Source organism: Mustela putorius, unplaced genomic scaffold (genome assembly GCF_011764305.1).
Source record: "Mustela putorius furo isolate JIRA1106 unplaced genomic scaffold, ASM1176430v1.1 tig00000487_pilon_pilon_pilon, whole genome shotgun sequence".
NCBI lineage: Eukaryota > Metazoa > Chordata > Mammalia > Carnivora > Mustelidae > Mustela > Mustela putorius.
This window is the reverse complement of record NW_025421399.1, coordinates 5,390,952-5,417,026: the sequence shown is the minus strand read 5'-3', so window position 1 is coordinate 5,417,026 and position 26,075 is coordinate 5,390,952. Positions and strand designations below refer to the sequence as shown.

General features: G+C 45.0%; 1 protein-coding gene across 10 annotated transcripts in view; it reads right to left on the bottom strand.

Moving 5' to 3' along the window:
• Positions 1-5,362: 5,362 nt before the first annotated feature.
• Positions 5,363-26,075, bottom strand: part of TLK2 (tousled like kinase 2) — a 113,088-nt gene continuing 92,375 nt past the window's right edge. For all 10 annotated transcript variants that reach the window (XM_004749232.3, XM_045080871.1, XM_013054548.2 and 7 more), the window contains 7 exons: positions 23,692-23,783; positions 19,879-19,968; positions 16,269-16,438; positions 14,915-15,053; positions 9,858-9,969; positions 7,968-8,075; positions 5,363-6,459 (listed from right to left, as the gene is read on the bottom strand). In XM_004749232.3, coding sequence (XP_004749289.2) covers positions 6,286-6,459; positions 7,968-8,075; positions 9,858-9,969; positions 14,915-15,053; positions 16,269-16,438; positions 19,879-19,968; positions 23,692-23,783 — 885 coding nt within the window. In that variant the 3' untranslated portion in view covers positions 5,363-6,285. The remainder of the gene's footprint in view (positions 6,460-7,967; positions 8,076-9,857; positions 9,970-14,914; positions 15,054-16,268; positions 16,439-19,878; positions 19,969-23,691; positions 23,784-26,075) is intronic.

The following is a 26,075-nucleotide window of genomic DNA, read 5'->3' as shown; positions in this document are numbered from 1 at the left end:
GCGCAGCCCTACCCCTTTCTCTCCTGCGCCCCATGGTTCAACAGACCACACAGCTTGCTCTTTCAACAGGCCCTAGGCTTACCAAGGGGCTGGTTCTCATTGTGCCAAGTGAGCACACAGTCCAGAGACAGGATGTAGGGGACACCTGAGCTGAGTTTTCAAAGATGGTCAGAGGGCCAAGGCAAGTGCACAGCATTTGCAAAAGCCTGGAGGTGTGGAAGAGTATGGGGGTAGGGGGAGAGATGCTCGAGGGGCAGACATGCTCTATAGGAAGAGCCCAGAAAGTGTCAAAGACCCTGTGCAGCAAACGACCCCTTCTCATTCTCGTTAATTCTGCCAGCTTCCAAAGCCCATCTTGGCTTCATTTCCCAACTCCTCAGGGACCCCACCCTGCTCTCACAGAATTTACCAGCTCCCAGCTTTTCTTTATTACATTTAGTTTCTCAATTATAACCTTCCTTAAAGCAGGAGCCGGGTCTGATGAACCTTTTTAGCTCCCACAGCACCCAGCCCCGCAAATTCAAAACAGAAGGCTCTCAGACGCTTACAGAACCGGCAAATGCAGCTCCAGGGGGGAGCAGCCGGCCTGACCATGCAGTGTGTTCAGTTAGGACCTCAACACGGTCCGCACCAGGGGCTCTCCTGTCACCTTGTTCTGGATACACTGTCGTCCACTTAATGGGGGATGAGGAGCAGGGTTAGCGTTAACGTTGTGCACGGGGCTCTGAAAACAATCTGTAGATGTAAAGAATTAATTTGTAGGGAAAGAACTTCATGTCTCCCAGTGGCTTGCCCTTCTCTCAGAGCACAGAGCCAGGCTGAAGGGCTCAGGTCTGGCCTAGAACAGGTTCTAGAACAGGTCAAGGCCCTCGCTGGGGGACCTTCTATATCCTACAAACCTCTCTCCAGGGAACCCTGTGACATGGAGGCAGCATCTAGCAACACTCTCTGCCTTTTTACTTTTTTTAGTTGCCAAAAACAATTCCACATCTCCCGCCCCTTCTGAGCCTTATAGCAACTGGAGGCGGCCAAAGCACAGGCGGCCATTCCTGCCTGGTCCATTAGGGCACTGAGGGACAGGAAGACAGAGCTGGCCTGGGCTGGGAGAGGGCAGGATTTTCATTTCCTTGTTTGTAAAGAGGATGGCATGATCAGATTGTGTAGGGGAGTTGAAGAATGAATGTTCTGTGAAGCCAGGCCCCCCACTTCCCTCCCTGAGTTCAGTCCCGGCCCAGGACTGCAGAGGCAAGGCTGCTGCCCAGGCCAGCTGGGTCTCTAGACTTCTAAAGGCGAGCCATGAGGGAGTCTGGGAGAGCAGAGCCCTAGAATACGGCCACACAGCTGCCGACAGGGAACCAAGGCGTGTCCTCACCCACAGCAGGCACCCAAGGCTGGCACTCAGAGACTCATCTCACATTTTCACGCTTGTAGTCCCTTCCCATTCAATCCTGCTCCGCCTACTACAGCTACCACATCTCTCTGGGTCTCAGTGTCCTCATCTGTAAAATCAGTGGGATACTCCTACCTTGTCTACAGCGAGGCTGTGAGGCAACACAGCTGAACTTCCCGACAAGGGACCGGCGCTGAGGAGCCCCTTCTCTTTGCTGACACTGCGTCCTGTGCCCCCACGACTGCAGGTGCCTGGAAGCGACTGAGGCCTGAGGTTACCCAAGTTCTTCAGCCACACCCTTCCTTCTAGAACAGCCAGCCAGCCGGCCGCGCTCTGACCCCTTCACACCATGGGGGTCTCCTGCCCAGTGCCCCCCACACACACAGAGACACACACACTCACACCCTTTGGCTGACTCCAGCCTGTCTCGGGCCCCTGCGGAGCAACCCCAGCACAATAGGGCTCTTGTATTCCCTACCCCCACCAGGTCCCAGCTTCTGGCAGGTTCCCCCAACCCACCCGCAGAGCTCCACAGCAGCCAGAGTTCCTCACCACTTCCTCCTTAACCCTCTTTTCCCTGCAACCTCTCTGCTCTCTCCATCCTCACCCCTTCCAAAGATCTGTAGTCCCAGGCTCTCCTCACCCCTGATTCAGAGTGCCAGGCTGTGTTCACACGCCCACCCAGGTCCGACCCAGGTCCGAGCTCACTCCCGCAGGCCCGGACCCTTCAGGTAAAAGAAAAATGTGCTACGTTAATTCACAGTAAGGTACCGGTGAGTATTTTAAAGAAGGCAAGGATAAGCAGCTCTGCCCAAAGGAGTTAATGATCCTTAATGCATTGTAAGGTCCCAGGGCACCGGTGTAAGGGATGTGTCGTACACGTGCACTCCTGAGGCCACCCCATAATTATAGGAGCACACGCATGACACTGGGCCTAGCACAGCCCAGAGCTTAACACTTTTATCCCTAACACAGAAGGTCGGCAGGACTTGTGCCCCTCGGTGCTCAAGCCACCGGGGAGGTGGACTCGGGGAGGGGTTGCCGAGAACGTGACTTTCCAACAGGCTCCAGGTGCTGCTGATGCCCCTGGCCTTCAAGCCATGCTGGCCTGTAAGATACTCCTCCCTGATTCGGCCAGAGGCAGTCGTGGATCCGGTAAGAGGAGACTGCTGACCTCATAGGACAAAGGCCGATAGGGAATCTCAAGCCAAAGGGCAAGGCTCCCGCCTCACCTCCCCCAGGCCAAAGGATCTGACCGTCTGGCAAGGAGAAGGGCTCTGAATCGCCATCAGCAACCTTGGGGGCGGGGGCTCAGCAATCCTTCTTACTGGATCTTGCGATCTTTCTGTAAAGCACACTTTTGGACTCCCTTCTCATGTGCCAGGCACTTTATTATACCTACTATTTCCACTCCTTACAACCACGCATGGAGCTATCCCTGAAGCCTGCAGAGGTAGGATCTGAACCAGACCTACTCCTGAAGCCCAGGCTCTTAACCTCCAGGTGATTCTGCCTTAAGAAATGACAACAGAACAGCTAATTTTAGGAAGCAGAGACTCCCCATACCTCAACTAGCGTGTGTGCCATGTCTCTCCCCCACTTACCCCGGGGCTGATTTTAATTACAGAGTGAGCCTGGGCAAGTAGAATGATGAGTAAGTGGGAGGGGGGAGGGGCAGAGATTCTCAGAAAGCAAAACTCACCAAGGTGGGTGGAGCTAGCTGTAAACTTCGCCTTCTCAGAAGTGAGGAGCTGGACCTTCTAGCTCTAGGATTCTAGGAGATGACTATGTTTAAAGAGAATTATTTTCTAAATTAAGAGACACAGGAGCTATTTGTCTGCTCATCTTCTCAGCCAAGGAGAACCTGTCCTCCTAGCACTAGAGGAAGGAGGGCGGCAAACCCTCTAAGGCAATGAGCAGGTGTGCCCGGGTCAGCCACGCAAGTGGGGTGCACGTGGCTCCCAAGAGCAAGTCTCCCTGTAAAGCTGCCCATCTTCGGATGGAGAAGTCCGAGCCCAACTCCTTCCCATCGAAGACCTGTATTCCTTCCCTTCCGGGGGCCCAGAGCCGTCACCCCTGGGTTGTAAGCCGACAGCTGAGCCTTCCCTATCCCGCTCACTGCTGTCTTCCCACCACCAAGCGTTAGTGATCAGCACATCGGAGGTACAGAAGATGTATGAATCAACACGTTGCCGACATGCCCACAGTGTCCGTGGGGACGCAGTCAGCTGCTAGATTTCCCTACCTTCCCGCCCCCTAGATGCTCAGAGCCCTGCCTGAAGAACTAGAGTAAAATCAAGAGGCTGGGAGATTCACTTCTCAAAACTGATTTTAATATCCTCCCCACCCTCCCCCGCTCCCCCCAAGTTGGGAAAGTCGAAAACAGTCTGGCTGGGTTTAATTACAAATTAATACACATTTTTTTGTCATTGTTTAAAGTAAATCAATTGTGGCAATAAGGGATTATCCTTGGAAAAAGTGAAACCCATATTAACAAAATATGTCATGGAAGAACCCCACTTAGTGATTTCATTGGCTACTTCAAAATCTAGAAAAAGTCAGCATTCTGCATGTTCTCTGGGGCTAGTCCATGTAGTGGAAAGGTCTTGCCCAGACTCAAGCAAGCCCAGTCAGCTCCAACCAGGGCTAAAAACCAAGGGGAGCCAGGAGAGAGGGCATACCTTCTTCAGGACAAGGGCAGAGAAGGGAGATGAACAAGTGAAGTCCCGCAGCTCCACTCAGAAGCCCATGGGGAGGAGGAGGCAGGAAGTTAGACAGAAGGTTTAAAGATGCAGCATTCTTTCAACCTTGAAAAAAGTAAAAAAAAAAAAAAAAAAAAAAAAAGGCCTTGCAAGACCACTGAATAGAACCTACCACTCTGGGTCCGTCTCGACTCATCATCCTTCACACCTGCACATACCATCCCTCCGGGGCGCTCAACCTTTGAGACTCACAGGGACTCTCTGCGTAACAGGCCGAAAGTCACGGTTAAAGAGGTACCACACACATACACAGACATGTACATCACATGTGTAATGCTTGTATAAGCACTTGTGATAAAATGGAAATCTGGAAAAACATTTTTATCTGCAGTAACTTGGAAAGCTGGGGACGCCAAGAGCTCCAGGGCTGCCTTCCTTCCACTCAGAGCTCCACAAGGCGGTACCTACCCGCCACCGTCTCTCCGACTGGGATCATCACTCCATCCTCCCCTAAGAGCACCTGGTTACCGAGGGGCGCGGGGCAGGGAAGGGGCACAAAACCAACACAGGTGCCAGCAAAAGTGTCACCAGTGGCACGGAAGAAACACTCGAGTTAGCGAGCGTCTCTAGCCTTTCCCACTTCCCTCCCCCTGCCCAGGGAACTCGCATGCCTGAATGCTGCATCTTTAAATATTTCTGGCTGAGCCCTCTTGCCACATATGTCAGTAACATTCCAAGCTGGCTACCACATGCTCCGCTCTGGCCTCCTCCCCTCTCTGCTGTCGAGTGCTCTGCTGTTTCAAGGGCACGGTGGGGCCATGCATCTCCCATTTCAGCTCCGTCTTCAGTTCATCACACATCTCAGAAACAACCAAATGTGGGGGGGGGGAAGAAAGTTCCAAAAGAATGTTCATATTCAAAATACCTATCTCCCTGCGATTCTTTTTTAAGTCCACTTGCTCAATCTATTAAAGTGAGTTTAGACAAAGCGTGTGTGCACATGCACACACAGACGCACACACCAGCACACACCCACAAAATTTAGAGGGCTGGAGGCGGTTTCCTGCCAAAAGATCTAACAGAGGAAAGCTTATGAGCTGATCAAGTTTTAATATCGTGGTTAACAAGAAAGGTACACCATTTAGCAAGCACATTTAGAGACCGTGGGGAGGACCTCCTGATCCCTGGAGGATCTGGCTCCCTGGCCCATTTTCTGCCTACCTCTGGAGCAGTTTTTGATAGTTACTACATTCAGAGAATCCAAGAGGACTGCATGGACAGATGAACCTTTATTTAAAAAAATAGCACTTCAAATAAATTAAAAGGGACAACCGTCAAGTGTTCAAATTGTGAAGAAAGAGTTGAAAACCTAGAGACTCCAAGCTGCGGGCTTCTAACCTCGTTCTTTGTCCGACGGCAAAGCCCCACACACCTCAGTCCTCCCACTTGACGCTTTCTCTCCTGAGACGAAGGAAGCGCCTGCACACAGGAGACCAGACGGAGGAGAAAGCTGCATCTGACTGGAATGAACGTTGCCACGTACTTGCTAATACGGGTTTCACTTTATGACCAAATGTATTCTTTCAAAAATAAAAAAGGGGGGAGGGAAGCTGCATGTTTTTAAAAATTGAAATTATTTAGGGATAAAACACTAACTCTAGTGCCTTTAACGGGCAATAGCAACTTTTTTCCTCCGAAGTCAAACACCATCCCCAGCTGAGCCTTTGTGCTACAAGCTTTTCAGGAGATGTTACCTAAACTTTATTAAAAGAAAAGAACAAGTTTAAATATAGACACTGGACTAGCCCAGTCTGTATTTTCAAGTCCACATTCTTCATCTGAAGCACTGCATCAGGGACCCCCCTGAGTCTGCATGTTTTCAAGTTCACAGTACATGGAACCAGTTTTTCTTTTTAATTTTTTCCTCACTCAGAGCAGCCACACGCAGTGGCCGTTGACGCCGGAACCTCGGGCGGGGCCTTTTCCTACAAGGCCTGGCCAGAGCTGCCCAAGGTTTCTCCTCAATGAGAATCGATGCTGTCATGCTCTATGGATGGGAAAAAAGCAAGAAAATAAAAGCACCTGGTACAGGTTTCATGAGATCCATTCGGATTCGCTATGTCCCAAACCCGCTGCTGAATGCCACTTGTCCACTTGGTGTGTGCTGAACAGTTCGCGGCCTAGGAGTGGGTCTCAATTCGAAGAACTGTTATTGGATGCCCCGGAGGTCGATGCGATAGCAGCTCCAGCGGGGCTACTCGTGGAGACCGACTTCCGGATGTGAGGCAGCAAGTAGGGGTCACAGGCCAGCTGCTGGACATCGATGCGGTCCTCTTTTCGATAGGCTAAGCATCGTCGAATAAACGCCTGAAAGGAAAGGTTCTTGAAGAAGCCTGAGGCAGAGATCATCCTGGGGCCCCCAGACGGAAGCCTGAGGCTCTGCAGTGGCTGCCAGGACCTAGGCCAGGAGCTCAGAGAAGGGGCTCAGGGCCCTTCCCAGAAATCACCAGGCACACCTAGACACGGCCAAGAAAGGGGACGCACGGGCAGCAGCGCCTCTCTCTGGCCACAGACTACTTCCCTGAAGGAGGCGGCCAAGCCGTTCCTGAGGGGGAATGGGACATGACCCGACCTCTTAATACCTCTGCCCCCAGAACACAAAACCACTCTCTCCGCCTTGGCCGGTTTCCCTGGGCACATCTATCTTCACGGTCCTGCGTGTACAAACCATGGCCTCATGGGAACTTTCTACTTCCTGAGTAAGAGAAACAAGCCACCGCCCGAGGCAGGGTTAGGACACCCACCCTTACCAACACTACAGTGCATCACAGGTTGGTAAATGCTTCCCCTGTGGATCTCATTCTGCCTCACACACCTAAGCAGTAAAGGAAAACCTGAACAGGACTTGTCTCCTCAAGGGTACTGAGGCATGGAATCATACTGTGAGTGGGGTTTCATTCAGAATCCTAATTTACTACCAACATGGAAGTTTCCTTTGTGCTAGGTATGACGGGTTAGATAGGTTCAGTTTCTACCATTCTTATCACAAAGGCCCTTAAACAGGTGATCTTTTTCTATTTTTTAATCACTCTTGTGATTTAATTAAATAAATGAACTGACTTTTAAAAATCTAAAATGTCATTATGACCCTCAGGCCGTACTTTACATTCAGGTGATGACTGTCACAATGTAGGTCCATCAATTCTGAGGAACGTTCCACCTTGAATTTTCTGTCTACACAGCCGCCAGGGCAGCCTTTTGAAATCTCAATCAGATAACACAGCGGCCCTGAGTAAAACCTAAGGGCCCTTCCCATCTGTCCTGCTGCCTCGCCCACTGACCAGGCTCCTCTCCACTCTGTGGATCAGCTAAGCTTGCCCTTACGTCTCAGCTTCACACACCGCTCTGCTCGGAGTTCTGTCCTCCCAAATCTACACGCGGCTCCCCACATCATTCATGACTGCTCAATACGTCACTTCACCTCTGAGGCCATCCCTGACCAGGCCATCAAAAAAGGAGTTCCCGCCCCTCGATCTTCTTACTCATTTATTTTTCACCATCTGAGCCGGATCTGTTGCTAGTTATTATTTGTCCCACCTGCTGGAATGGAAACTCCTGACAGGGAGGGACCCTGTCTGTCGTTCACTGCTACACACCCGCCATGCCCTCCACTCTTAGTACTCCCCAGGCACCCTCAGTATTTGTTGTAGGAGAGGGGAGAACAGGGTAGGGGTTGGAGAAATACACATTCAGAAGGAGGCAGAGGTTTTGACTGACCCCTGACTCTTATACTGATAATCCATCCATTATTACCGAGAGAAATAATACAAAAAGCAAAGCAGTCATTTTTTGCTTGCCACTGGGTCACAACTTACCTTTGCTTCTGGTGTTACTACTGGCTTTGGCGGGAACTGCACTTCAGTAGCTTTAAGAATAGTATTTTCTTGTAGAATATCTTGCTGGGACTGGTTGTGGCCAAAAGGCTATCACACAAAACAAAACGAACAAAGGTGGGCCTCTGGTTAAAATTAGAGAACACAATTCAAAACCATAGGAAAGTAATGAAGACATGCTTCAGAGAGAGGTGATGGAAAGAAAACTTTGGAGATGGTCTCCTCTAACTCCCTCTTTTCATAGGTGAGGTGTGGAAAGGCTCAGAACTTAAGTAACACACTCACAAGGCAACATCAAGGTTAAGGCAGAGTTGGGAGCGGAAACAGCATGTCACATCATTAACACCTCTATTCAGGTTTGCTTACAGCCAAGAAAAAGAACATTCCAGCAGGAGCGAGCAACCTCTTCTACCCTCAGTGATACCTGTAGGCTTAAGTAATACATACTTGTGCCACTGGCAGACCCAAGACACAGGTAAAGAGAGACGGAAAAGGAAGTAGAAGAGAAGGAGTAAGTACAAAGCAGAGGGGGGAGAGTTGGGGGTACTTAACTGCTTCACCTGTGCCCCAATGTGCCATTTTCTTTCCTTGTTTTTGCCCCTCCCCCAGCATGCGGGGGTGGGGGAGAGCGGGAGACTCTTCAGCAGATTCATCACTGAGCGAGGAGCCTGATGGGGCAGCCCCATGTCATGACCCTGAGATCATGACCTGAGCCGAAGTCAAGAGTCAGACCCCTAACTGCCTGCGCCACTCAGGAAGCCCAATTTTCTAAGAAGACCTTAAAATAGAAGTTCAAGCCTAGTGTCCTCTCTACCGTGCTTGTACATAACCTCTACCTACATTCTCAGCAGCATTTCCACATTATCAGAGAGTATAAGTCATAATTAACTCCTCTGGGGGAGCCTGGCTGACTCAGTCAGTAGAGCACGCAACTCTTGATCTCAGGGTTGTGAGTTCAAGCCCCATGTTGAGTGTAGGGATTTCTTAAAAATAGCAGTCATTTCATTAACTCTTACTGGCTGGTTCTGAATAGTTTCCCCATATTAGAGAGGTAAGATAACAGAGACCAAGGAGAAGTTAAAGAGGAAGCTGAAATCTGAACGAAGAGCTTGGTCTGGGGACTGTAATAAAAATATTAAGAGTCCTAGGGAGTTGCAAAACTCCCAAATGGCTTATACCCACAACCTACACTGTCGGGACCACTGAAAAACTTCAATTATTTATAACACACTGACAGCAAATATGTGAGTACACACACACTGGATCCTAGTACGTAAGTTTATTTATAAGTAGCAGGCTTATAAACACAGGAAAACACAGATGTGAAAATTCATTAGGTATAGTTTACTCCCTGGGTCATTATGTGTCCAAATGACCTATCACCTTGATCTAGAGGTAAAAGACAGTGAACACCTTCTAACACTACACTTCCTCAATATAGAAAACAGAAAGCAGGCTTTTATTTATAATAGCTTTAACTCATGGAGTGGCTGAGAATAAAGAGCCCTGTAGAGATACCAAATTTCAGTTCTTGAGACCTTAAAGAATGGCTCCTGAGACAACGGTATACTTTAAATAAACTATTTCATACAATTCCTTGTACATATTATCAGAAACAAAACATATCCTGGATCTAACTGAAAACAGCAAAAATGCATGTTTTCAGTAGCCCAGTGGAATTCATTAAGCACTCAGGGTTGAAAAGTTCTGCTTATGCATAAAGCTTTTATTAGTGTCTGTATTTTCTTCAAACCACAACTTTCAGGATTCCATTCCGTATTACCAATTCCAAGAGAATAACCGACACCATGCCAGGGCCCATGCGCATCCCAGGACGGACATCAAGCCACCGCGTCTGACCTTCTTCCTTACCTTCCTTCCATAAAGACACTGGTAGAAGATCACACCCACTGACCAGACGTCAACTTTATTTGAGATCTTTGGTGGCTCTTTCCCAACCACAAAACACTCTGGTGGTAAATACCTGGGACAAAAGGAAAATAAAAATTCTTAGAAAAGTGACTGTATAAATCCAGGACATGTACAATAAGGCAAAGCAGAAAACCTTGTGCGAACTATTAAAAATATCTGAATTTTAACTGAAATTCTGCCAAAAAAGCAACGTGGGCCTCGCTGGGGAAAGTCAGCAAGAAGACACTCTAACTTAAGGAGGCAGTCATATCCTAAAAGCCTTAAAATACACTTCCCAACTCACTGAGAGACGAAAACATTCCCTCTAGTCCCTGCTTCACCCAGCACCCTTTTCCAGGGGTGTACCCTAATATACATGCCAGTCAAAAGTTTCAAAAGGAGAGAGAACACAGAAGACGTGCATTCCCTTTTATGAGAGCTGCAGCAGCAGCACACATCAAAACAGAACTCGAAGTGGTGTGGGTTTGCTTTCATGTAGGCTAAGAAAGATGACGGTCTCTAAAATAACTATCTTGAAAGTCCCAAATGAATTCAGGACCCCAAAGAAATCTCCAAGGGGACTGGCTGTCTGCCTTCTTAAAGTAGGCTCTTTGCAAAATCTGGACTGGGAATAACTACAACCTCTAATAAACGGTGATATTACAAAGGTATTTTACATTTCCCACGTCAAGGGTGATCAGGGACTTACTGGAAGTCTAACATGTAGGGCAGAAAAAGCCAAACAAACTAGTAGTTAGCACAACTCAATTCTCATCTGAATTCCTTCCCTCACCACCCACCCCTGGCCTCTGAAAAAGACTAGCTGGGCAGCCAACCACACCAAATTGTATGGTGTGGAAGGTAAGTGCCTCTTGGCATTTAGGAAACCAAACAAATATGCTTCCACTCACTGCCTGGGGTCTTAGCCACGGCGCAGCTGGAAGGCAGCATTCTGAAGATAACAGATCAATTTCTGCAGATCTCATGCTGGTAAAATCAATTCTGTGAAAAATTCTTTATTTTAGACCCTGCTGTGATTCTGGTATAAAAATCTGAACTTACAACTTGAAGGGGGCCACAAGAGTTGAGAGGCAGAAAATATTTGATGATGGGCTTTTCTTTTTTTTTTTTTTTAAAAGAAGTTTAGTGTCATGTTCTTGTTTCTTATTTATTACTTGTAACAGACATTTTGGGATGATTAAGACCACTGACCTATATTATTGTTTCACAATGAAAACTGTTAGCCAAAACACATACTGACTTAGGAAGAGGTTATGCCAAGAAATAAAAAATGCTGGAAAAAGAATAAAAAACCCAGCTCTCCCAAATGCCACTCAAACCTCCCTGAACCTGACTTTTCATGGTGCTTGATTCTTCAACATACATAACTTAAAGATGATCTTGGTAAATAACAAACAAAACTTGATTACAAAATGATCATTTTAATATACATTTTAATGTATTTAATCTCTCATGGAGATGGCAGGGAAGGACAGAAGTTGTTGAACTCACCCAAATACCAAGTAATAACTTAGCCAAATACTCAGAGTACAAAAGACATTAATTAAAAAAAAAAAAAAAAAAAAAAAAGACACTGCCATTGGATAGTACAAATCTGGAAAATCACTTTCTAGCTCTCAGTTTTCCCATGTGTAAATGGAGAAATAAACTAGCTCTTTACCCAAATAATACCGAAAATAATAAGTACTCTAATTCCCTATTGAGGACTTCAGGAGAGAGAGGACAGTTCTACTGCCCTCAACTGTGTTTAAAAACCAAGTTGCATGTTCCATCATGATAAAATTGTTATGGAGGAGATTCTCAAGGTCTAGTTTACTGGTCGTTTATTTAGCAGTATTCAGGGGGCCTGATTGGCTCAGTCAGTGGATCATGAGACTTCTTTTTTGTTTGTTTGTTTGTTTGTTTAAGTGTGGAGCCTGGTGTGGGGCTTGAACTAACAACCTCAGCTGAGATCAAGAGTAGGCCCCTTAACCAACTGAGCCACCCAGGTGTCACAGAGCACGTGACCCGTGATCTCAGGGGCATGCATTTGATTCCCATGCTGGGTGTCAAGACTACGTAAAAATAAAATCTTAGGGACGCCTGAATGGCTCAGTGGGTTAAGCCACTGCCTTCGGCTCAGGTCATGATCCTAGGGTCCTGGGATTCAGTCCCGCATTGGGCTCCTTGCTTGGCAGGGAGCCTGCTTCTCTCTCTGCCTCTGCCTGCCACTCTGCCTGCTTCTGCGTACTCACCCTCTTTCTCTGACAAATAAATAAATAAAATCTTGAAAAAAAAAATCTTAAAAGAAGGATTCAATGGAGAAGAACTCTACCAAATACTACAACAACCAACCTAGAATTTGTTATGTCTTCCTGTCCTGTTTATATCTCTACGGACGTCACAACGGGATAACATATGAGGAAGGTGATTAAGACAATGCTTGTATCAACATATAGACTTTGTAAACCTTCACAGGAACCCACGGAATTAAATTTTCTCAGTAGCCTCCCTCTTCACCTCACCTTTTACTATGAAACCAATCTTCAAATATAATCCAAAGTAGAAAGAACAGTAAAATGAATCCCCAAGTAACCATCACCCAGTTGTAATAAATATCAACATGGGGCCAATCTTTGTTTGTATACCCCCCACCAAAAACATTACTTTGAAGCAAATTCCCAAACATAATTTTTGTTTAAATTTCAACCACTAATTTTTTTTTATTTTTTACATTTTTAAAATTAACATATAATGTATTATTTGTTTCAGGAGTACAGGTCAACCACTAAATTTTTTTTTTTAAGATTTTATTTATTTATTTGACACAGATCACAAGTAGGCAGAGAGGCAGGTAGAGAGAGGAGGAAGCAGGCTCCCTGCTGAGCAGAGAGCCCGATGAAGGCTAGATCCCAGAACCCTGGGATCATGACCTGAGCCAAAGGCAGAGGCTTTAACCCACTGAGCCACCCAGGTGCCCCCCAATATAGTTTATATTAGTTTGGAAGGGACCAAACGGTGATCTTTTATATACCATGTCAAGAAGTTTCCATATGGAGCTTTCTAACAGTTTTTTTTTTTTTTTTAAAGATTTTATTTATTTACTTGACAGAGATCACAAGTAGGCAGAGGGGCAGGCAGAGAGAGGTGGGGGAGGCAGGCTCCCTGCCAAGCAGAGGGCTTGATCCCAGGACCATGGGAGCATGACCTGAGCCGAAGGCAGAGGCTTTAACCCACTGAATCACCTAGGCGTCCCCTCCACTAAATTTTTAATAGCTTAGCCAATATAGCAATAGGTACCAATGAGAAAACTAATTATTTTTTTTAAAAAGATTTATTTATTTATTTGACCGAGAGAGATCACAAGTAGGCAGAGGGGCAGGCAGAGAGAGGGAGGAAGGGAAACAGGCTCCCTGCTGAGAAGAGAGCCTGATGTGGGGCTCGATCCCAGGACCCTGAGATCATAACCTGAGCCGAAGGCAGCGGCTTAACCCACTGAGCCACCCAGGCGCCCTGAGAAAACTAATTTAAGTGTTTAAAAGGCTTCACTTTTTAAAAAGAACAAGCTACAAAACAAAAAGCCAAAATCTAAGTTCTAGTGAATTTATATAGCAGAGGTATAGACCTGTTTCCAGAACCCCCAATAAGAGATATTTTTGTGTCATTTAGCGACAGGAACACTAACCCACAATAACCACCATAGTAAATAAACACTGTAAATGTAGCTTCTATTTTAAACCTAGAATCTCCAAGTTTTAATTTAGGTACTGATTTTCACTATAGGTACCATCTCCACAAAAAATAAGGAGCAATGGAAATAGAAATTTTGTGCACATGATGTTTTTCTCAGGATCTGATGGTTTCTCTGACATATGTCACTTACACATGATCAGACTGATGAGGACAGAGCCCATCTTGCGGGTTGTGAACGAACTCCCCTTCTCTGTCTGCTTCCGATCCATACCCTCATTCCCAGGCAGTCACTATTCTGGTAAGCCCAGGGCCCTCCGGTCGCAAACATAAGAGATTTGAGCAACAGACCATGGGGTTTAACAGTATATGTAACCCCTCCCGTGGTGCCGCTGGAGGCTTTCTCCATGCTGGAATCACATACCCGACATGGAGCTCTGTTACCACTCAGAAGAGAAAACGAAGCTCTGTGGCCACGGCTTTACAATACAGTTAAATGCCTGGGCTGCAGTTATCTTCTATGGTTCTCGCTGTCCGAAGGAATACCAGGCAGAGGTAGGGGAGGTCACAGAGCTAGCTGGGGTGCCTCCAGGGAGATGAGTGACAACAGATGGAAGATATGTGGCCCAAAACCTTTTAGAGCATGGGTGAGGAGATGGATATATTTCTTGGCAAGCTGCACTTTTTTCCTGTTCAGATTTCAAGGGATTCTGCGGTTACTTTACATACTGATCTCTCACAACTCCTTAGTTCTTGGCAGTCTACCATCCTCAGGCAACTCCAGAGACGGATCCCTTAGCCCGTTAACACACAAGAAGAGACCTGCAATGGGGCGCCTGGGTGGCTCAGTCGGTTAAGTGTCCAACTCTTGATTTCAGCTCAGGTCATGATCTCAGGGTTGTGGTACTGAGCCCCACTTCAGGCTCTGCACAGATTCTCTCTCTCTCCCTCTCTCGGAAAAAAAAGAGAGACGGAGCGCACGCACGCTTCACTCATACTGAAAATAATTTGGGGCCATTCTTTAAATACATATGAGCAATCTCATTCGCTTCCTACTCCATGGGGCAAGCCCTAGGAAGAAACACACAACTCCAACACCTGGCTACACATAACCTCTCTCAATGGTTTCCAAAAAGGAAAGAAAAATGAACTAAATACAGAGAGTCAAACTGCTGGAAAGACAGTAATATCTGAGAAGGAAAGTCTACTTTGGTTTACAGCATTTTTGCCTAAGGATGGACATAGACATTAATCATCAATTACCAGTATTTCAGAATAGGACAGCCTTATCTCCACCAGCCAACCTGGCAGATTTCCCAGATACCTACCAGTAAGTACCAGCACCCTGTGACGTTAGCTCCATGCCGTCCACGGAATTGTAGCTATCATCATCCATGATCTTGGAAAGACCAAAATCTGTGATTTTTATCTCTCCACATGCTGTACCATTTACTAAAAGAATATTACCTAAAAAGATGAAAACTTTCATGAATAAAAAGAGACTAATGAAGAGACAAGTTCAAGGTAATAACAGACAAGAAAGGGACAACTGAAGTCAAACTCTTTAGCAACATCTAAATTCCTGGAATAAAATGATCTGGAGTCTGGATGCTGGAGGAGAGTCCTCAGCGTCTGGCTGCAAACTTCCATTTTCCAAGAATCACCTGCTAGATGTGCCAAAACCACCACTATGAGCAGTGGTGAAAAAAAGAGTAACTCGCCAAAGTAAAATATCACTTGGACAGTTGGTCAAAAATGGTGGGAAAGTTTCATATGAACTTTCAGTAACGATCTCTAAACCACCCTGTTTTAGAACAGTCGTTTCAGGACCCCCCCCCCAAAAACCCCAAAAATAAAAAACACAAAAATATACAAGGGAATCAAAGCTAGTACCACAGTGCCACCTACAGCTCCTACGCCGGGAAAACATATTGGATTCAGTGATGGAAAACCCAATCACACAATGGCCATCATTTTAAAAATCACTTTGTTGTAATGAATTTTTTAGTCATTTGAACTATATTAGAACATTGAAGAATATTGAACACTGAGATTTAATACATAACTACCAGGGGAGGAAAGCAGAGTTAACAACTGTGCCCACCAGGCAGTAAATGGGAACCATCTTCCGAACACTGGTGGTGCCAGCTGTCTATAGAGAACATACGCAGACTCTGAAGAACAGCTCAGGACAACAACAAAAAACCAGGGGTAAGTAACTGGCCTCCCCTGTTCACTGAGGTTTACTGAAGTTTACATAGTAACCATACAAAAAGATGAAAAACTGCTGGGATTTAATGAAATGGGAGACGGACTTGCAAAATAACTCGTTCATTTGGGGGCACTTACCAAAGAGACTTGGAGCAGAGGAACGGCTACATAGTGTGAGTAATGGGAAAAACAAAGCTGAGCTTGCCAGAGCAGTTCTTTCTTAATCGGGCTGACATCATGAAATGCCCTGGCCCTGAAGGCAAGGGCATTGTTTCTCCTGAGTCCTTAGTCCCACTCCCCCTCTCCAGCCCAGCACTGCCGGGCCAGGACTCTGGTCCCACACCTGCCCGGGCAGGGCCAGACGCGACGAGGCTTCCAGCCTCCCTCACATTCTCTGACTTTGTAAAATTTCAAGTCACTTCGAAGACCAGAGAAAAACCATCAATACAGTTGCCTAAAAGTTAGACATACCTGGTTTGAGGTCATAGTGTATGATGGGAGGTTTTATTTCATTTAAGTACTTTAAAGCATTCACAATCTGCATAATAATGGATCGCGCCTCTTTCTCCGACATTAATTTGTGCTGTTTCAGGTAGAAGTCCAGGTCATTGCCCTCACAGTACTCTAATACTGTACAAAACCTAAAGACAAATAAACCGACATTTGACGGTGGGAAAGAACAAGCAGATTAAGACTTCTTCAGCCAGCCCCAGCGGAAACCAGGTAATTAGCTACTTGCTCTGTTCTTCATTCCTTAAAGTACTGTTCTGTTCTTTATTCAGTAGGAGCTACTGAGTGGCTGACAGGAAGGAGAGCCCTGGTGGACAGCCTTCCCGGCCTCCATAAGGCAATCTGCTGTGCCTCAGTTCACCCAGGACATTCCTCTTTTACATCCAGACTATACGAAGACTGACAAGAACTGTAATGTACAGCAGCTAGGTATCTTTTCAGAAGGCTCTCCTGCACATGTCCCTGCCGCGCTCCAATTCTAAGTGAGCAGACTGTGATCAGGTACACAAGTCTCAAAGCAAACATTTCATATGACCCGAGTGCTGACAGTAGGGAATGGTTTGCCCAGGTCCCACGAATTGGTTCCATGTCATGTCGTATGTCAGTCTGGCACAATACTGTACTATAACGTCTCCTTGCTAAACACAAGGTATAAGAGAACTTTTAAAAGCACAGTATCAGGGTGCCCGGGTGGCTCAGTCAGTTAAGCGTCTGCCTTCAGCTCAGGTCATGATCCCAGGGTCCTAGGATTGAGCCCCACATCTGCTTCCCCCATGCAGGGAGCCTGCTTCCCCCCTTCCCTCTGCCTGCTGCTCCCCCTGCTTGTGCACTCTCTCTGTCAAATAAATAAAATCTTTTAAAGCACGGTATCTGTGATTCTAACAAATGTGTCATTACATAGTATGAGTTTTTTCCTCCACTTAACATCAATGCATCATACAGACTCAAATCTAAAACTATATACCATTTGTAGCACTAAGAGTCACGTGTCTATCTTCCAAGGCTTTTATAAACCAGAGTAAGGCTTCTTGAATTGTTTGAGTAAACCTGAGAGATGAAGACCTTTTAAATTATCCTAAGCTGTGACAATGTGGGTGTTAACACTCAGGCTCTAGTCAGGAAATAAAACAGAAAGGTTTTAATGCAGGGCACCCATCACATGGATGATGGAAGAGCTGAGAGGGTACGCTGGCCAGTGAGGCACCCAGAGATCATCTAGACAGGAAGCCGCCAGCACCCTAAGGCCAGAGGGCCAGACGGCGGAGATGGTGCAACCAGAACTGAGGGTCACCAAGAGAGACTAGAATCACAGCGGGGGGTGGGGGGGTGGGGTGTGCCCCCAACTCTGTCTCTGCAGTGGCTAAAGCCAGCTGAACAACAACTGACACAGGAGCCTGGGGAAAAAAAGCCTACAAGGGTCAACTCCGCTAAGATGCAGAGCAGGGGAAGGGTGAGGAGCAGAGCCGAGAGCAAACACACTGAGACTAGCACTACGGCCCCCAGGCCATTTGAGGCCTTCAAAAAGCTCCGCAATGGAAGGTGGACAAACATGGTCCTATGAGATCCTGAACTGACCAGCTTATGTTTCTTATGAAACATACTACGGCATGTTGGCACACCATTTAAGGATAAATATAAAAAATTTATAGACTCTCTGATCTGAGACATAGACTCTCATGCTTGGTCTATGTCTTGCACCCAAGTGCAAGCTTAAAATAAAATCTCACTTTAACACCCAAACAACTCTCAGAAGATTTTATAAAATGATGGTGAAAATTCACCATGCACACAATAGGAAGACCAAAATAAATTCAAAAATAGCAGACAACCAAATCAATTCCTCAGATTAGTTAAAAGTGTATACATGATTCAAAACTGCAAATAATCAAAGTCATACTTATTTTTGAGATGTTTTTTGTACTTATATTTTGAGGGGTAGTGGCGGTGGGGTGGGGGGAAATGACAATCTATCTAGTATTCAGGAAATTTATTCAAAGCAAAAAGGTAAGGCCACCCTGTGGAGACCTGTTCTCTACCTAGATACTCATCTAAACTCCATCCATGCTAACCACACACTGACTATGCCAGGTTCAAGGGTCACCCTTCTGGAAAGGGAACATCCCTGGCCAGGTGGGAAGAAGGGGTCATTCACATTTCCAAAGGGAGTTAAGGTCTCTCCCCTTTTGGAAACATTTCTAAATGTGGGACTGTTCTCGGCACACAATCTGGGAGACAGCTGCTGTGTGGAATAGGCCAAAACGCCCAGAATCACCCTGCAAGGCGAAAAGGAACACCTGCTGGCCAGACTCTAAGGTACATTCTCCTCACTCCATTCAGACTCCTACAGAAAAAACGTTCCCAAATGCTCAAGTATTTCTAAACCCCTTGATAAACCCAAAGGTGACAGAGCTTACCTATATCAGGTAACATTATACGACAATGCCTAAGAGTATTAAAGATCTCGGGCAAGTCCTCTAACTTCCCTGGTCCACAAATTTCCATCTATTCAGTGGAGAGCTGAACTGAGATCCTTTCCACCTCCAACCTCCTACACGCCTTTGAGGCTCTACTTCCCATGCAGCACTGGGTTATGCCTTCATTTGCCTACATAGGCCTACGTCCATTCCCGCTGTATGATAAAATCACACTGCGGGTCCTTCCTTGAAAGGCCCGTCACTGTTCACCAGAATCTCCAGCTGGGGCAGACTCCTGTACAGGCCACACTCACTGGTGCGTGTCAGAGGTAGCTAGCACCAACTTGTGACAGTTACCCAGAGCTGATGGTTAAATTTTCAGGCATTTCATGAGCTGGTTATTAAACCACCGGTGGGATGAATGGACAAACAAAAGGTGGTACATTCATACAACGGGATATATTTGGTCAAAAACGGAATGAAGTACTGATACATGCTACCGTAAGGATGAACCTTGAAAACACGTCTTGCTAAATGAAAGAAGCCAGTCATAAAAGTCTATATACCATGAGTCATTCACATGAAAGTCCAGAATAGGAAATCTACAGAGACAAAAAAAATGATTAGTGGCTGCTTAGACCTGGGGGCCAGGTCGGGGGAGGGGGAACTAGGGGAGTGACAGCAAAAAATATGGGGTTTCTCTCTGAGGTAGTGAACATGTTCTAAAAATGACTATGGCGATGACTGCACAGATCTGTGACTATACTACAAGCCTTGAATTGTATACTTTTAAAAGAGTGAACTATGCGGTATTCAAATGATATCTCAATAAAGCTGGATTTTTTTCAGTGTGAAACTAGACTGGCTGGGAAATTCCTTATCACAGAGCGTGTCCAATACTATGAATGCGTCCTCTCCCCTCCCCACCCGGCTGGTTGTTAACCATTTACCAGCACACCACTGCACGGATCCTGTGGCTAAGAGATGTACTGCTGGCCCAAATGTGAATTCATGCAGGTTCATCTGCCCAGGAATAAATGCACCCGGTTCCCTCGGAGGGCATTTCCTCGACCCAGACTGAAACTCTACTCCATGAGTAGTCAACACACTGCAAGAAACCAGTATCAACTGCTAAGCTAAAATGGCACGGCACTTACGAGTCAGTGTCCAGTGAAAAGTAATCATACAGCTTAACTATCCTGGGATGATCCAGTTCTTTGTGAATCCGGTATTCCCTACATGCATGCCTGCAAACAAAGTGGAAAATTAACATCTTGTATTTTTGTATTTTGGACTTTCAGACCTCTTCAAGGATACGCCTATATGTTCTCTCACTGCTCCTTGTTTCTGCCTATGCATTCAGGTCTGGCTGGCCCCCGGACCTTTCCTCACCCTATTTTCACTACTGGCGTCTACCAAGCTGCTGAGAAAGTAGCAGGTGCTCAAATATTTGTTGAATGACTTTTACCAACCTTTTATCCCTTTCAAGTTCATTCTATCACTATCTCACCTGTTTAATATTTATACCCAAATACCAAAGCTTTAAAAATTATAAAGAGAGCTTTTTCTTTTCCCTCAAAAGCTGATAATTCACATCTATAAATGTTTATATCCTGGGGATACAACAAGGAGATCAATTTTGGCATTTAAACTCCTTGGGTGAAAGGATTACCGATTATATAAGGCGGTATTAGCAGTGCTTTGTTTTGTTTTAAAATTCTCCTTATAATATGAAAAGGCTATCAGCTTTACCTTCTTCTAATGTGAAACTGATAAAAAATTATGGAACCCGGGATGCTTGGGTGACTCATTCTGTTAAGTGTCCAACTCTTGATTTCAGCTCAGATCATGATCTCAGGAGAGTGAGATCCAGCCCTACACTAGGCTCCACGCACAGTGAGGAGTCTGCTTGGGATTCTCTCTCCCTCTCTGACCCCCCCCCCAGCATGTGCCTGTCTGGGTGTGTGCGAGTGCACACCTGCAGGTTCCCTCAAATAAACAAATCTTTAAAAAAAGAAAAAAGAACATCACTGAACCCCAGTTTTCTTGGGATGAGAGCTTACATAAACATATTAACTTTTTTTTTAGTGCTTTTCCAATTTAAAATCACTTAGTAAGATTAGAAACAAAAACAAACCATATAATCTCACATATTCATTGAATTTTAAAAGAATTACAGAATAAGTTTATTCAGTGTAATTACCAGTAATTTTTAAAGTATTTCGTTCTTATATACAAAGAGTGACAGAAAAATTTTAAATTTTAAGTAAGCTAGCACCATTTAATTTGGGGCATTTTCTTATAAGGCAAGACTCAGAAAAGAGAAACTTTGCAGAGTATGGTAAAATAAAACTAAGTTGATGTTTTCTGAAACATGTATTACAATATGACAAGGATACATAAAAAGTACTCAACTAAAGAAAAGCTGAGGAAACAATCAGGGCAAGTAGGAGAGAGGAAAAGGAATCTAAAAGTAATAAACAGGTTTTTCCCAGATGGAAACTGTATTTGACCTAAGCTTATTTTTCAAGCTGCCACTTTTTTTTTTTTTTTTTTTTTTGCTTCTTCTGGTACTTCATCATCTTTATGTCTTTCTGAAAAGAAAAGACTTGCCAGTATTTAGGCAGAGCAGTTGTTAGGACACCCACTATGCTGAGACCTGGAAATCTGGCCTCGAGTCCCAGCTCTGTGATGTTGCTTCTCTAGGCTACACACGACTGGAGGTTTCAAAGGCTGCTTCCTGGAGATCCAGGCCTCCCAAGCCCCCGTGCAGACACTGCGCAAACGCAGCTGTGACCCCCACCCCCACCCCACCTAAGCAGCGTCACACCTGTCCTTTTCAAATATCAAGATTCTATGTGATATTTCACATTCAGTAAAATTAAGGTAATGCTGCTCACAAAAGCCAAGTTTAGAAAGCTAGGGACCAACCAGATAACCATTTCAGTCATTTCTCACGCTAGCATGCTAAAAGTGTATAGTTCTTTGCCATTCTGTTTAAACTTCTTGATTTTGTTGTATATTTCAGAGCAGAGACCAATTTCTCTGTCAAGGTACAGAAAACAGAGGAAACTAAAGGATATAAAAATTAAGAACCAAAGGGAGGGTCATTCAAAGTCCTCATCAACCAGGCATTATCTCTGGTCACTATGTCAGGCTCTAAGCTGCTTCTCTGGCCTCATCAGGTAAGCCAGTGGCTCCTGCCAAGTCCTTCACATGTTCAACTTTGAATTTAGCACCCGAGGGGTTAATGCAATACAAATACAGAAACTTTAATTAGAAACTGGAGGAAACATATCCAATAACATGTTAGTTTTTTACTCTCTTGTAAGTGAATATATATTTAGACTTCCAAAATGATTTTACCCTAAAAATTGTAAGACTATCATACATAAAAATAAACTATTTCAGATATAATTATTTCTGTGGATAGCTTTATAGGAAATGTTTCCTATGGAGTTCTTAATATGTTATTTGGGGGAGGTAAATCTTGTAATACTAAAGCTTTAATAATGCAAAAGTAAAACAACCAGTTTGCTGTTTGTTTGCGGGGAAGGATAGGAAAGGAGGTTCGGGAAAGAACCCCAAATTAAGCAAAACAATCTTTCAGAGTTCTTCATTCTTTTTTTACCCAAATAAATGTCTTGATTCCAGATGGGACTGGAAGTCACTCCCACAATAACACAGCAATCAAAGGCATTACTGTGCAGAAGAACAGCAGCATTTTCCTATGTTACAATGTTATCACACCACCAAAGTGTACACTTTTTAGTTTAATACTAAATTTTTAAAGCACTCTCTAAAATGTTACGTGCTTGATAGAAGCCTTCTTTAAGTTCAAAGGAGTTAATGACATTTTGCTAATTCACTTATCTATGCAGCCTCTATTCACCAGTATGATTTCATGTCAAGCAAACTCTTCCGCAGCAAGGCGGAGGTGCTTAGGAATCTCTCCCCAGGCACCAGTGTTACCAGAACCCCGCACGCCCTTCCCCCATGTGTTTGTCGGCTCAGAAATGGCCCCTTCAGAGACGGCTCCCCAGAAGTTGCCTGGGTACCACGATTCCCATCTCTGGTGAGGAAACGAGCCTGGAGCTAGAGCAGTCAAAAGCTCAGATAAATGAGACCACCCCCTCCTCTTGCTCTATGATTCCGCCCGGCAGAGGAAGAGGAGACAGAGCCCCGATCCCTAGCCGGGAGCCCCTGGAGCAGCTTGCCAAATGCGCTGCGGAGGCGCACGGTCCTGGCTTCAAGCCCTCGCTGCCACAGAAGCGTAAGGCAGGCAGCAGCCCCTACAGTTAGTGCCCTGTTCCTCACCAGAGTTCCTTCTCGGGCCAGCCGAAAACCTGCACGCTGAGCCCAGGCAAAGTACCTGTACATGTAAGCAGTCACTCTCCCCGGCCCCTCCCTAAATATGGCGAGTGGCCTTCAGAAGCCAGGCAAGTATAGTAAGCAAGATGCTGAACACGGAGCATTCTGAGAGGGGAAGCTGACGGGGAGGGGAGCGCAGCACCGAGGAGCTGAAGGAGTCAAATAAGTACCGCTGAAGCACCCCAGGTGCCCCCCACTGTCTCCTCCATAATGAAATGATTGAAACAGCCAGAAAAAGTCCCGCCCAAAGCTCCCCAGGATCCCCAAAGCATTATCATCTGTTCTCTACAAACAAGCAAGATGGTTTCTGAGGCTTTGCTTGTTTATTGTAGCTAATGTTAGACACACAATGGAAAGGGAGGTTGAAGAGCATGGGTTTTGGATTGAGGGAAGTCTAGATTTAAATACCAGCTCAGCCTTTTCTTAACTATTACTTGCATTCCGTTAAGTTTCAGTTTGCTCATCAGTGAGATGGAACAGTTGCTCACTCTCCTAAGGACACCACCCCAGCAATGCACACACTGCTGTTAACACGGGGCTCACATTGCAGCCGCCACACTACTGAATTCTGACAAATCAGATACTGTGGCGTCACTTACTTGTGGTAATTCTCCTTTTTCTCATCTCTCCAGTTTTTATTTAACTGGTGAATTTTCACAGCTACATATCTTTGTTCTGTTAGATCAAATGCCTACAAAGAAAAGGAATATGTTATATTCTGGATAAAAGCTAACAAGAATTACAGGCAAGTAACGGATTTGAGGTTTCCATTTAACACATGGATGTACTCAAAACCCAAAATGCATTATTAAATACAAACAGCCGTGGATGACAACATTATCGCGTACTTGTTTCAGAGTTACAACCATCTTCTGAAAACTTGTGATCAGATAATTCAGTAGTCTCCAGACGCACTGGCACCAAGGGGCTTAGAAAACAACCGAGCACACACCACAAAGCAAGTTAGCCCGTGCCTTACCAGTCCCTTCCAAACAGTCTTCTCGGTGGACATCATCCATCTGCCCTCTCTGGGACCTGCTCCCCGGGGCTGTACCTCACCCCTCTGCTGACACCGGGACTTGGCATGCTTCCCTAGCAAGTCCTGCCACTTCTGAAATGCTGGGACACACACTACCTGTTCCGTGAGAAATAATCCTTCCAGATACACATTTTCACTGTGCTTGTTTAGAAAAATAACCTCATAATTTGTTATACTGTGTTTATTAAAACACAAACAGGGACAGAAACAAAAAACAGCCCTACCCATATATGATGGGTAAATAAAAAGCCGTTTTTGATCCCAACAATGTCTGAAGTTCGTCACACCAGGTAACTCCTCTGGCAATGTCCTAAGAAAGGGACAGACTTTCCCCAAAGACCACCACTGCTGGAAGTCCTCCTCCAGCAGTAGTTCTGTATCATAGAGGGAAGAAGGGAAGCAGGTGGGTTTTTGAGGATGCTGGGTGTAAATCACAATTTGATAGAGTAGTGTTTTAATATAATAGGAAATTTCTATTATACAGAAGAATTCACTGAGGAATTCCTTTGAAATGAAGTTTTTCTTAGTTTTTAAAGTTCAGATGAAAAACTTACTACTTCAGTTCCAACACTATTACCACCATCTGTCAGTTTCCGCAACTGTAGGAAAAGATGAAGGTAAGAGGCAGAGGCAGAGTCCATGAATAGTGATGATTACTGTTCAACAGATCTTTTAAAATGTATGCTACCTCTAGGAAAGCACTAAATGCAAGAGAGAGCTGCTCATAAAAGAAACTTCCAATTTATACTAAATTCAAACCAGTAGTTTTTAAAATACAAAAACCATACAGTTCAAATAGAATTATCTTATTTCACAGAAATGAAAATTCTTACAGACCCTGAAGTCCGGCTGCAAGCTTGTACACCATCTTGGCTTCACAGCAGAGAATGATTTCAAGCCATCAAAAGCCAGATCAAATAGCACCGAATTAATGAGAGCACTAATGATACTACAAGTGTCTTTCTCTCCATCTACCACACCATATATCTGAATCCAAGACATTGTGATCCACCACTGATTTTAAGAAGGGCTTCTGGAAGAGTGGAGAAAAGCAAAAGAAGAACTATACGGAATGTACACAACACTGGAGGAACCATCTAAATTTCAGGAATGTTAAAAGGTTTAAGGAACACACTAGGGGAAAAGTAGGATGAAGAAATCAGTGACGAGCAACTGAGAAGCACCAACAATAAATTTTGATGCTTTAAAAATGGAGTTGTCTTACTTCTGGGTTTACGGCCAGAAGAATTAAAAGCAAGATCTCCAAGAGCGATCTGCACACCATGTTCAAAGCAGCGCTATTTACAACACATAAGCAGCAGCAGCAACCCCAATGTCCACTGCCAGATAAATGGATAAAGAAAAGGAAGTATGTGCATACAATGGAATATTATTCACCCTTAAAAGAAGGAAATCCTATCACATGCTTCAACATGGATGAACTCTGAGAACATTATGCTGCGTGAACTGAGGCACCCACAAGAAGACAAATACTGTGATTTCACTTATAGAGGTATCTGAAAGTAGTCTAATTCGCAGAAATGGAAAGCAGAACAGTGGCTGGCAGAGACTGGGGGAGGCCAAGAGCAAACTACTGATTAATAGGCTAAGTTTCAGTTTTCTAAGATGAGAAAGTTCTGGAGATCTGTTTCACAACAACATAAACATACCTAACAATACTCAACTGTTTTAAAAAAAATGGTTAATGATGGTAAATTTTTTTTTTTACAACTGAATAAAATTATCAAAAATAAAAAAATAAACTATGATTCAAGAATGAAAACAAAGGAAGCAAAAGGAAGGAAAGACTAAAAGTAAAAGTTAATGAAAAAAAGAACCCAAATTACACAGTAGACTTTATCAACAAGATAAAAAGTTTATTCTTAGAGGGAAGAAAAAAAACACTGACTAACCTCTCTGACCTATCAGTTGGGATAGAAAAAT